The 13,166-nt window shown below is 45.8% G+C and overlaps 1 protein-coding gene across 3 annotated transcripts in view; it reads right to left on the bottom strand.

Annotated features, from left to right (window-relative positions):
• The window catches only part of LARGE1 (LARGE xylosyl- and glucuronyltransferase 1), a 609,285-nt gene that overhangs the window by 54,629 nt on the left and 541,490 nt on the right, over positions 1-13,166 (bottom strand). For all 3 annotated transcript variants that reach the window (XM_027541848.1, XM_027541849.1, XM_027541850.1), the window contains exon 10: positions 2,657-2,812. In XM_027541848.1, the coding sequence (XP_027397649.1) occupies positions 2,657-2,812 (156 nt within the window). The remainder of the gene's footprint in view (positions 1-2,656; positions 2,813-13,166) is intronic.

Raw genomic sequence — 13,166 nt, 5'->3', positions numbered from 1 at the left:
GCTTCCCCGCTGCTCGGCATCTCCTGCTCTCCACCTTTCCTATCAGCCCCTGGGCAAACGGTCCATCCTTCCAGTCCTCACAGCAAACCTGCCCGGCCTCAGAACATCCGTGCCAGCACCTTCATCCACCTGGAATACGCTTCCTTTGCTGTTCTTTTCCTCTTTCCAGCCTTTACTGCAGTATGTGTATGTTTAGTCACTCAGTCGTGTCCGACTCTTTGTGACCTTTGAACTATAGCCTGCCAGGCTCCTGTCCATGGGGTTTTCCAGGCAAGAATACTGAAGTGGGCTGCTCTTTCCTCATCCAGGGTATCTTTCCGACCCAGGGATCAAACCCACATCTCCTGTGTCTCCTGCATTGCAGGTGGATTCTTTACCCACTGAGCCATCAGGGAAGGCTTACTGCAGTATAGTTGGCATACAAAAAATGACACATAATTAAAACAATCTAGTGAGTTTGGCTATATTTATGTACCCATGCTACTATGACCACGTTTAAGGTATTAAAGATAACTATCGCCTCCAAAACTTGCTTGGTTTTTCCTTTGTGTGTGTGTGTGTGTGTGTGTGTGTGTGTGTGTGTGGTAAGATCACTTAACGTGAAGTCTACACTCTTAAATATATTTGTAGAGGGCATCTCTGGAACTAACTGCACCTTTATAGCCCCTGAACATCAACTCCTCATGACTCCCTCTCCCCAGTTCCTGGTAGCCACCATTCTGTTGTCAGCATCAATACGTGGAACTAGTTCAGAAGCCTCATATTGAGAACTTGTGCAGTATTTGTCCTTCTGTGACTGAGTCATTTCATTAGCACAATGTCTTCCAGGTTCATCCATGTTGTCACAAATGATAAGACTGGCCTCATTTTTAAAGTGGAACAATATTCATTGTGTATGTACATCCTGCCTTTTCCTTATCCATTTACCTGTCAATGGATACTTAGGTTACTTCCATAGCTTGGTTATTAAGAATACTGCTACACTGAACATGGAAATGAAGATACTGCTCCAGGAACCTGATTTCAATTCACTTTCGGGCATATGCCCAGAAGTAGGACTGCTGGATTATATGACAGTTCTACTATTATTATGATTATTTGAGGACCCTCCATACTGTTTTCCATAGCAGCTACACCATTTTACATTCTACCGACAGTGGACAAGGTTTCAACCTCTCTGCGTCTTTGCCAACTCTTATTATCTTTTGTTACCAGCCTTCCTGACAGGTGTGAGGAGGTGCCGCCCCCTTGTGTGACTCTGACTTGTATGCCCCTGATCCTGTGCTCTTCCACAGCTGTCTCTTTCTTGAATTTGAGTCTCAGATAAAATGTCACCTCCTCAGAAGTCCTCCTTGACTTCATATGTCATTATGTAACACGTGCCACTGGCTGATAATTTTTCCTGATAGCTCGTCTAGTCATTGTGTCTTCCCTACGAAAATATTAATATCAGCACCATGAGAGCAGGGATCATTGTCCTGTGAATGAATCCTCAGTGCTCAGAATAAGGCCTTCAATAAATGTTTGTTGACTGATTGAATGAACCAGTTACTCATGTGTTGAATACTAAGGGTCAAGGAAAGGACAGGGAGCAAATATTTATCAAGCATCTAACATAGGGCAAAGATTGAAGGCAGGAGGAGAAGGGGATGACAGAGGATGAGATGGTTGGATGGCATCAAGGACTCAATGGACATGAGTTTGAGCAAATTCCTGGAGATGGTGAAGGATAGGGAAGCCTGGCGTGCTGCAGTCCATGGGGTCACAAAGAGTTGGACACGACATAGCAACTCAACAACAACAGCAACGCAGTGCAGATGCTGACGGAGATGGATTACACATAGTCTCAGTCTCAGAATAGCCCTGTGACAGTTTTTATCTCTATGTGACAGATGAGGAAACTGAAGCACAGAGAGATTGAGTAACTTGCCTGAGATCACAGAAGTGGAAATCAGAAGGGATTAAAGCCCAACCAGGCCAAGCTGACCCCACACACCCTGCCTTTTCCACTATAGTAAGCTGCTTCCCCACATCCTGCTCCTCACAGCTTCAAATCAGTCTCAACTTTGCTTGTACGTGCTGTGGGACAATGAGCAAACTGCAAAACCTCTCTGTGTCTAAAATGTCTTCAACTCTAATTGGGGGGGAAAAAAAGGTTTCTATGAGCATCAAATAAGATATACAAAGAAATTATAAACAGTGAAGAAACAGGATAATAAAGTAGATGCCAGCTATGTCTGTGATCTAGCTATGAAGATATTTTGTGCCACCCCATGTACTGACCCTGAATCCTGGGTCTCCTATGTGGGTGTCTTGTCCACAAAGCCCTCAGAGTCCCCAGGTGTGCAGAGACCCTTTGCTTGTTGTTTCACTGAGTTTCTTCTAACACTGATCCCTCTGCTTGGTAGCTCCCTTCTGACTTCACCTGGTCTGGGCACGCGTATCCCCTCTGCATCCAGAGAGATGAGCGTGGAAGTGACCTACTGATGTGTCCCCACCCCCGCTCCACCGCCCTGTTCCCCACTCCAAGGGGGGGATGGCGCCTGGTTCCTCCTGGGCTTGCCCTGAGCCTGGCACAGAGCCAAGCACTGGCAGTCCTTGGCAGACCAGCAGAGAGGCCCCCCTGCCTGCATGGCCAAGCCCTGGGGCCACTCACGTTTTCACTGTTGACGTCAGCCTCACTGGGGCAGCCAAACAACTCCCGTCGCAGGAGGTTCCCATCATACTCCAGGAAGGTCAGGTAGAGGTTGCGGAAAAACTCCACGTGCTTGTTCTTTACCCGCAGCTTCTTGGGGGAGTTCCAGTGAATGACCTGGTGGGCAACAAAGACAGTCAGGCCAGGAGGACCTGTGCTTGTGGGAAGCATGGCTGGGCACTGGTCTAAGCACTATCTTGGGGCCTTCCCATCCATCCATCCATCCATCCACCCACCTGCCCATTCATTCATCCATCCATTCATCATTCAGCATTTATGGTCCAGGGGTTAAGAGCCAGGGTGCTGAAGCCAGACTGCCTGGAGTCAAATCCTGGCTCTGCTCTAGGTAGTGGTTTAATCTTGGGCAGATTGCTGAATCTCTCTGTGCCTCAGTTTCCTCATCTGTGAAACTGAATAGTGACAGCTCCAGCTGAGATCAGTCTTTTAAGCTTTTGCCTCTCAGCTCCAAACCTGTTTTGTGATGCTGAAGCCAGGGCTCTGCAAACTCTACTTCTGCTCTGCCAGCCACTTCCTATTCATGAGAGGGAGACAGTCAGGAGGGGGAGAAAGAAAGACTTGCCCGTTCCTTTTGCTTCCTGTCCCTATGTCCTTTCTCCATACCAGCTGTGGCACTTCCTTCCTTCAGCAGCAGCTAAACCCACTCTGCAGTTTTTCCAAAACTCAGCCCCCGCTTCATGGTCCTTTGTCCCCGCTGGGTGCTGCTGGCTCAGGAGTTGCCTGCAGACCCCACCTCAGAGTGTGGCTTCCAGGCCCGAGCTGGACTAATTTCCACCTCTTCCCTCTGTTCCTTCAGCTCCAGGGGTGGGAACTGCTTCTTGCAATTTTCTATTTTTGCTTTTATAGTTACCAAGTGAACTCTTTACATCTAGTTATCATTTTTAAAGATTAAATTCTCTGTTCAAATAATTGGTATGGTTTTTGCCTCCAGCCAGGACTGACGGATGCACTGTCTCCCAGAGCTGCTGGGAAAAATCAACTCATTAATACATGTAAAGCATGGAAGTACTGCCTGGCGTAGGATGAGTGCTCGGTACATGCAGGTTCTGACTATTAGGTGCCTACATTACACAGAGTTGGGAGATGGCAGAGGCCCCTGTTGGCAGTGCCCATCTGTGGCCTGCTGGGGAGATGGGTCCCCAGACAGCTAGTAGAAGGCAATCATGGAGGGAAGATCAAGAAGAAATGGCATCTCTGGAAGGTCAGAGAAGCATCTCTTAGAAGGAGACTTAGCCCTTGCCACAAGCTGGGGCTTGAAGGGTGAAAGAGGGGAGACTCTCTTGAGATATGCCCAATCGGGGCAGAAGGAGGTCCTGGGCCAGACATTAAAATAATTGCATGCGAGCTGGTGACACTCACACCCAGTGGGGATCATGTCTTTGCTGTGAAAGATGCCGGTGCTTGCCAAGTGCTGAGCCAGCAGGAAGGCTGATGGATGTGCATCTGACTCAGGAAACCTGAGCTTCTTCATCAGGGAGAAACTTTAACTAAGGGGAAGTCAGGGCCAGCCTGTGAGCCTCCCAACAAACAAATTGTAACTTCGCATTCACAAGCCTGCCGGAAACTCTGGAGACACCGTGTCCTTGCTCTAAACGAGCCCATCTGAATCCCACTGTCCATTGTACAAAGATGGTACTTTGACCTGCCCATAGTTCACAGCAGTCAGGGTGCAGAGCTGAGACACAAACCCAGCTCTGAACCCCAGACTCCAGGTTCCTGAGTGCTGTCGTGGTCTGTGTCAGTGGCTGAGAGTTCTACAGGTGTGGAGAGGGAAACCTGCAGAGGAGACGGTTTGCTCACAATCACGTGGTGAGCTTGGACCAGGCCAGGGCTGCGAAGAGGATACGGGCCTCCTGGTGCTCCCCCACTGCCTCCCACCCTCCACTTACTCCCGGCCATCTCTCATCCCATTATGCCTCATTCTGCTGTGTCTGCCCAGGGATCTAGATTTGTGTATCATCTAAGGCAAAATATGAGGTTATATAAAAAGCAGCAAAAGTTAAAGGAAGGTAGGGGGAGAAGATGGTGGGTCACTAGCAGGCCAAGGGGGTTTTAGAAAACCCTAGGAACTTGGCTTCACTAGTGGCTCAGACGGTAAAGAATCCGCCTGCAGTGCAGGAGATCTGGGTTCAATCTCTGGGTCAGGAAGATCTCCTGGAGAAAGGAATGGCTACCCACTCCAGTATTCTTGCTTGGAGAATCCCATGGACAATGGAGCCTAGTAGGTTGCAGTCCATGGGGTCCCAAAGAGTTGGATGTGTCTGAACGACTAAGCACGCATGAACCAGGCTGCCCTGTGATAGGTAAGTGCACTCAAAGTCTATTAATATATATTCAGATTTACCTTTGCCACCTAGGATTTAATCATCAGAACACAGAACACTCCATTCCCCTTTGCTAGGCTCTATAGAAGTAAGTAAAATATCTATTGTTTACCTAACACTGATTATATGCTAGGCATAGGCCAGGGCTGCTGGTGTGTGTGTGTGTGTAAACTTTCACATCAGTCCTCAAAACAACCTGGCAATTTTTTTCTGTTATCATTCCTATTTTACAGGCAATAATCCTGAGAGTCTCTCAGTAAGCAGCAAATCCTAATTCTAAATTGGGTCTTACTCCCAAATCTTTTTCTTTCTACCACATCATTCATTCATTCAAAAAAATATTAGAATGAGCAATAACTCTGTGTCAGGTACTGACAGGGTCTGTGACTGCAGTTCATGCATGTGCTAAGTCGCTTCAGTTGTGTCTGACTCTTTGTGACCCCATGGACTGTGGCTCTCCAGACTCCATGGGATTCTCCAGGCAAGAATACTGGAGTGGGCTGACATGCCCTCCTCCAGGGGAATCTTCCCAACCCAGGGATGGAACTCATGTTTCTTAGGTCTCCTGAATTGGCTGCAGTGATGTACTCAAAAGATCAAAGTTCTATTTCTGGAATTTACAACTGAGGGGAAGAGGCAGATATTACATAACCATCCATTAAGTATGACGTGTGCTTTTTAAAGAGATGGTAAAGAGAGGCTGTTGGTGGTCATTTTTGGGCTGGGTCACTGCAAGTTTAGAGAAACTAAGACACAGAGGGAGAAAGGGACTTGCCCAGAGTCACAGCAGAGGGAGAAGCAGGGCCCAGCTCTGCCTCCCAGGCCACTGCTCCTGCCACTAGTCATCAGCCTGCTTCTGAAACTCCGACTCAGGATGAGGATTTCTGATAATTCTGATCAGCACATGTCTGACTACTGAGAAATGTCATTTCCTGGTCCCTTGAGGGGCAGAATCACCCATCATCGCTAGCTCAGGGGCAGCAAGTTGGTGGTGTAGATGGTATACACTGACGAGCTTTCACCTATGAGAGAAACTGATGCTGGGAATGTGCCCCAAAAACATTTTTGCAAGTACTTCTGAGTCTCTGAAAACCGATCTTAACTTATTCTGCTTGCTGGGACACATTAGCACAGTAATAAAAATATTACTAATATTAGCAGCTAACATATATTGGATGCTTGCTATGTGCCAAGCACTGCTCTGGACACTTCACTTTTCATAGCTCATTGGTCCCTTACTTAATACTACAAGTGATATTCTCAAGATCCCATCTTACAGGTAAGGGAAGTTCAGCAAATCTCCCCGAGCCACATAGCTAGAGAGTGGGAGATGCAGGATTCGAACCCACAGAGGTAGAGACATTAAGAATCTCTCTCTCTCTCTTATTTCTCCCATGCGATCATCAAATGACTGATTACAGCAATGAATATGAGATCTTCAGATTACAGGATGAGAAACGATACCTGCTCTCCCCTCCTGAATGTAGAGACTGCACCCAAACCTGGAATACAAAGGCTGCAGGGTGACTTAGCGCTTCTTAGATACACAAGCTGAACCTCCAACTGAGAGGGAAGTTGAGGGGTGGCATCCACATTGCATGGCAGGTGGGCTGCAGAAGCTGCCAGGCACTAGGGGCCCCAGGGGTGTGATCTGATTGGATCTGAAAAGTCTGTAAAGGCTGAAAATATGTGCCGCCTTAGAGTCAGCCTGAGATAAGCCTGAGAAGTTGATGGAAACTGACTACTGTCCAGGAAACTTAAACAGTATCTGAGAAGACCCGGAAGTCAACGTGATTAAAGGAGAAACAAACTGTCACCCATCAAGGGTGCAGGAAAAGCATTTCAAAGATTGAAACAAGACCCTGGTACAAGGATAAGGCTATGGGAAGAGCGTAGCCAATACTTTGACTTCTGAAGTACTTGGGACCCACAAGTGAAAGCCTTGGTCACTCAGCTGTGTCTGACTGTGTGTGCACGTGGACTACAGCCTGCCAGGCTCCTCTGTCCATGGGATTCTTCAGGCAAGAATACTGGAGTGGGTTGCCATGCCCTCATCTTCCTGACCCAGGGATCAAACCTGGGTCTCCTGCATTTCAGGTGGATCCTTTACCATCTGAGGCACCAGGGAAGCCCTCTGGAACCCACAGGGCTCATAAAAATAATAGATGGTGCAAAACTGCTAAGAAATCAGAACCTGTGTCCAAATGCCAGGTAAATAAGAACACAGGGCTAATGTGTTCCAAATTACTGAGATAAAGAGTATTTGGAAAATGGGTCTCTGTCTCAAAACCTCCACTGACTTTCTTGGTTTACAGAATAACAACTATCCTCTTTAGATCGGCAGTGAAACCTGTTCCACTTAAAAATTACAACTCTAACTCCAGGAGAAAAGAACTTTCTGGTATTTCTTGAACATGTCTTCCATGACTCAGTGCCTTTGCATATGTCCCCCCGCCCCCAGAATATCCTTATTTCTTCTCTACCATACACAAGCCTGCTTATCCTTCATGGATGAGCTCATGTAATTCTCTCTTTGATGACTTTCTGTAATTCTCTCCTTGATGACTCATGTCAGAAGGTTGCCTCTGAGCAGTCTTTCTCTCTTCCCTATTTTTCATTCCTAACATTGATTTTGTTTGTAATTGCAATGTCCCTAGCCCCCGTGAGTGGCTCACGATTCATTCAAGATCCAGCTAATCATCATGATTCTACTCTGATTTCCCAGACTACCTTGCTGCTAGGGGAGGCCATGTGGCCCAGGATTGCTCAAAATGAGATGGCAAAGCATATATTTGATTTCTTAGTCATAAGGTTCAGATATCATTCTCCTACCTGCTCACCTTTCTGTTGTGAATAGAGATGTGAAGATTGGCACCATGACAGCCATTCTGTGACTGTGAGGTCAACACACTGCTAATCTACAAACCAATTCTACAGGTGCTTACACCAGAACTCTCAGGCAAGAAATTCAAACCCCCTATTTTATTTTTAGTCACTACAAATTGGGTTTTCTGATTTTCATTGTAAGCATTCGTAATATAACACCCAAGGCAGTTGTTGGGTCCTTCCTTAATGCTCTTATATTTAATTCTATTAGAGAACTCATTGCATGCTCTTGTAATTATTTATTTACATTCCTGCACCTGGTAGCATTGGCATAGGAATTTCTGAACCAGCAGGGACCATGACTTATTATTCTTTCTGAGTGCCATACAGCCTGCCAGGTAGTTAGTATTCAGTAGTTGCAATCTCATTCAAGAATGGAAATCATGATGATGACATTCTCAATAATCCTCATTTTCTGTCTGTCTACAGCAAATCAGTTATAAAAGCCCTATTCATGTGGGCTTTAGGATGGAGAAACACAATTCTCTTTTCTTCGTCTAAGGACCAAACAGCTTGCCATTTTCTCTTGAAGGAGTTTAAACTCCTCTGTTCTTCCCTTGTCTGGTATTTCAAGAAGGACAATGGTCTCACAAGTTCCTTTCCTTGTCATCTTGAGGATTATGATGCATGCTAGAAAAGAACAAGACACACACCTTATCCGAGTCCCAGCTCCAGCTCTTATCTGCAAGGTGGCTTGGACATGGCTGCCTAGTATCATGAAGATAGTCCCTCATCTATAAAAGGGACTAAAAGCAACTGCCTTTCAGTGTGTGGTCAAGACCAGGGCTGAGGGATTGATGGGCATGAAGGCATTTCACTTGTGTTTATTAAATTACAAAATAAACCTGGTTTTAGACTTCATGAAACAGCCACCTTATCAACTAGGAAGGCTGGATGAAAACAGGAAAGCAAAGAGGAATCAGCAATAAGACTTAAGAGGATAAACTGCAGGTTGAGGGAGCCAGGGGCAGAACGGTAGGATGCATGCAGACAACACAGCCCAGAGGAAGGTCCTCCTGGTAGAACCTCAAGAAGGGGCTATGCAGGAAGGCAGACACTCAGGTGGATTTAACTCCTTGGGCAGAGACTGGAGAGTGCTGAAAGGCAGGGGAGAGAGGCAAATGTTACCTTTGCTTTTCCCAACTCTGTCATCCAAACAACTTAACATATCTGCACCTCTATTTTCCAATCTGTTAAAAGGAATTATCAATAACAATACATGCTTCAGAGGACCAGTGAGACAAGAAATGGAAAGGTGTCCGCTGTGGAGCCTGAAACAGACCGGCACTCAGTGTGCAGGAGTCTCAGGAATATATGTGATCTGTCCCCATGGGATTGTCTTTAAAGTGATGCTGACCCTCAGGCTGTACTTAAACCTAGACCGTTGGTTCTGTGAATGCGAGACCTGCGTTTGCCCGTCTCCACACGCACAGTGGCAGTGTTTGGTCAGTGTTTCCTGACTGCCACGGAATCCACTTCCATTTCCTGCTCCCCAACCATCAACTGCTAAAGATTCTATTCCAGTTCTCTCCCTTCTCTTTTCTCATTCCTGACAAGTGCCAGGTAGCTGCTATTAAATAAAACGGTGTCCTTGATGCTCAAGACTACAAGCCACAGATCCTCTGTGACTCTCCTCCTCCTTTTACAAAGGTTCCTGTTGCTTCTCGGTTTTCACAAGTCCCAGAAAAAATTCTCCCCAGACAAAAATGCATCATTACCCAGGAAAGGGGAAGAAAGACCAAACTAGTGATTACTTAGCTCCCTCATCTGGAAAATGTAGACACTTAGGCCAGGGCATGCACCTGAGGCCTGTCTTACAGCTGATCATGTCTAGTCTGTCATATGTAACATTTCTCATTTTTCCCTGCCTGAGGTGGTAGAGGTTGAGGAGAGGCAAAAAAAAAAAAAAAAAAAAACAAACCAGGAAAGCAGATAGCTTTGAAAATACTCAGGGCTGGGAGGGTCGTAACTCTAAGAAGATTCAGTTATGTTCTCTAACATTCATCATGTTCAATGTTTTGTTTTGTTTGCTATAAAAATGGGAATACCAATCAACTTGAACTGGATTCTGTCTGGTCTATCTGAAGAATTCCAGATGGACCTCTGAGAGCCAGAAGTGGGAAAGTGATGCACTCAGCACAAGGATCTTCTGTGACGTTGCCTAACATGGCTTCTCTGCAATGACTCGACCTGTGGATGGGGACCTGCCCTATGTGTTCCCTGCAGAGGGAATTAATTACTAAAACTTTACACTAAGTCCCCTATATCCAAACATATGAACAAGAGCACGTGCATAAGTCCAACCAAGTTAGCATAGGCACCCAAATAACACAACTGGCTATATAGTACTGTAATAGGATTATAATACTTTCCACACAAATAATACATAAAAAACAAACAAACACAAAAAATAAAACATTTTTCATCTTACAGTACAGTACCTTGAAAAGTAGAGCAGTGCCAACTACATCACTGCTGCTGTTAATGCTTACTTCTGGACATCCTGGGCTTGAAATAAAGATACTAAACTATTGTACTCTATACAGTGCTGTCAGTCAGTCAGTAGTCACTCAGTCATGTCTGACTCTTTGCGACCCCATGAACCATAGCATGCCAGACCTCCCTGTCCATCACCAACTCCTGGAGTTCACCCAAACTCATGTCCATTGAGTTGGTGATGCCATCCAACCATTTCATCCTCTGTCCTCCCCTTCTCCTCCAGCCCTCAATCTTTCCCAGCATCAGGGTCTTTTCAGATGAGTCAGTTCTTCACATCAGGTGGCCAAAGTATTGGAGCTTCAGCTTCAACGTCAGTCCTTCCAATGAACACCTGGGACTGATCTCCTTTTGGATGGACTGGTTGGATCTCCTTGCAGTCCAAGGGACTCTCAAGAGTCTTCTCCAACACCACAGCTCAAAAGCATTAATTCTTCGGTGCTCAGCTTTCCTTATAGTCCAACTCTCACATCCATACATGACTATTGGAAAAACCATGGCCTTGACTAGACGGACCTTTGTTGACAAATTAATGTCTCTGCTTTTCAATATGCTGTCTAGGTTGGTCATAACTTTCCTTCCAAGGAGTAAGTGTCTTTTAATTTCGTGGCTGCAATCACCATCTGCAGTGATTTTGGAGCCCCCAAAAATAAAGTTAGCCACTGTTTCCACTGTTTCCCCATCTATTCGCCATGAAGTGATGGGACCGGATGCCATGATCTTAGTTTTCTGAATGTTGAGCTTTAAGCCAACTTTTTCACTCTCCACTTTCACTTTCATCAAGAGGCTTTTTAGTTTCTCTTCACTTTCTGCCATAAGGGTGGTGTCATCTGCATATTTGAGGTTATTGATATTTCTCCCGGCAATCTTGATTCCAGCTTGTGTTTCTTCCAGTCCAGCATTTCTCATGATGTACTCTGCATATAAGTTAAATAAGCAGGGTGATAATATACAGCCTTGACGTACTCCTTTTCCTATTTGGAACCAGTCTGTTGTTCCATGTCCAGTTCTAACTGTTGCTTCCTGACCTGCATACAGGTTTCTCAAGAGGCAGGTCAGGTGCCTTGGTATTCCCATCTCTTTCAGAATTTTCCACAATTTATCATGATCTACACAGTCAAAGGCTTTGGCATAGTCAATAAAGCAGAAATAGATGTTTTTCTGGAACTTTGTTGCATATTCAATGATTCAGCAGATGTTGGCAATTTGATCTCTGGTTCCTCTGCCTTTTCTAAAACCAGCTTGAACATCAGGAAGTTCACAGTTCACATATTGCTGAAGCCTGGCTTGGAGAATTTTGAGCATTACATTACTAACATGTGAGATGAGTGCAATTGTGCAGTAGTTTGAGAATTCTTTGGGATTGGAATGAAAACTGACCTTTTCCAGTCCTGTGGCCACTTCTGTGTTTTTCAAATTTGCTGACATATTGAGTGCAGCACTTTCAAAGCATCATCTTTTAGGATTTGAAATAGCTCAGCTGGAACGCTATCACCTCCACTAGCTTTGTGCGTAGTGATGCTTCCTAAGGCCCACTTGACTTCGTATTCCAGGATGTCTGGCTCTAGGTGAGTGATCACACTATCGTGATTATCTGGGTCGTGGAGATCTTTTTTGTACAGTTCTTCTGTGTATTGTTGCCACCTCTTCTTAATATCTTCTGCTGTATAGTACTGTATACTGCATACGGTGTACTGCATACAGTGCTGTTCAGGACACAAAAGCACAGCCACTTGTAGAGGATGCACACATGTAACAATGTACATCAGACACATGAACTAACTTACAAGACTGGACATGCAAATGCATGTCCACATTGTTGAAAGTTTACAACTTGAAGGTTCGTCTGTAGAGGACTTACTGTACTCACTTTCAAAGAATCTGCACAGGGCCCTCCAGGGTGTCTCTGTTGATTTGAGGACAGGAAGACAGAAGGAAGTAGGTTCCACCTCCAGAGAGAGGTATGAAGTCTTTAGGTGAGGGATGCTATTAAGGCTGGTTGAGAAGCCAGTTTGGTAGAATGTTAGTAACACCCCCTGAGTCATTGCTTGGAGACTCCGAGAAGGCAGAGCTGGCTTCAGGATCCCAGCAGGCCTGGCTGTCGATTTTCTGTGTGCTCTGTGCTTTCCTTCACAGAACCAGACCTTGCTTTCTTCCGATGATTATAACAGGGCTACTGGTCAGGCTTGACCTGCCAGAGCAAGGGCATGCAACTCAAAGGGCATAACCAATGAGACATTCCAGACCATTCTCGGGCATGAGTCCCAGAAAGGGTCAACAGAGTTGCCCTGCAGGGGCACCGAGGGAGAGAGGGGTCTCTCTCTTCAATTTGAGATCCTGAGTACTAGTCATTTTTATATTTCCTTGCTTGGATTTCTTCACAGTGTTTTCCTGCCTGAAAGGACCAGTTTGATCATTTGTTTTCTTAGTTGATATCTGTATTCTGCACTGGAATATAAGCTTCGGAGAGCAGAGCCCCCACTGTCTGGTTCACCATGTATGATCAGTGCTCAGAACAGTGTCTGGTCCACAGCACACGTGCGATCCGTATTTGTTGAATGACGAAGCTCTACATACTAGCTGCGGAGGCTGCCGGAAGTCACCCTGCCAGGACAGAGGAGGCAGAGAGAGCAAGAAACAGAGAGAGGAGGAGAGGCAGGGAGGGCTCTGTCACTGGAGTGTCCGTGTCTCACTGTGTCAGTGCAGAGGGCAGGGTCCTGAACTCTCATGTTGAGATGTACTGGGAA

This window comes from Bos indicus x Bos taurus, chromosome 5 (genome assembly GCF_003369695.1).
Source record: "Bos indicus x Bos taurus breed Angus x Brahman F1 hybrid chromosome 5, Bos_hybrid_MaternalHap_v2.0, whole genome shotgun sequence".
In the NCBI taxonomy this organism is placed as follows: Eukaryota; Metazoa; Chordata; class Mammalia; order Artiodactyla; family Bovidae; genus Bos; species Bos indicus x Bos taurus.
This window is presented reverse-complemented; position numbering and strand designations above follow the sequence as displayed.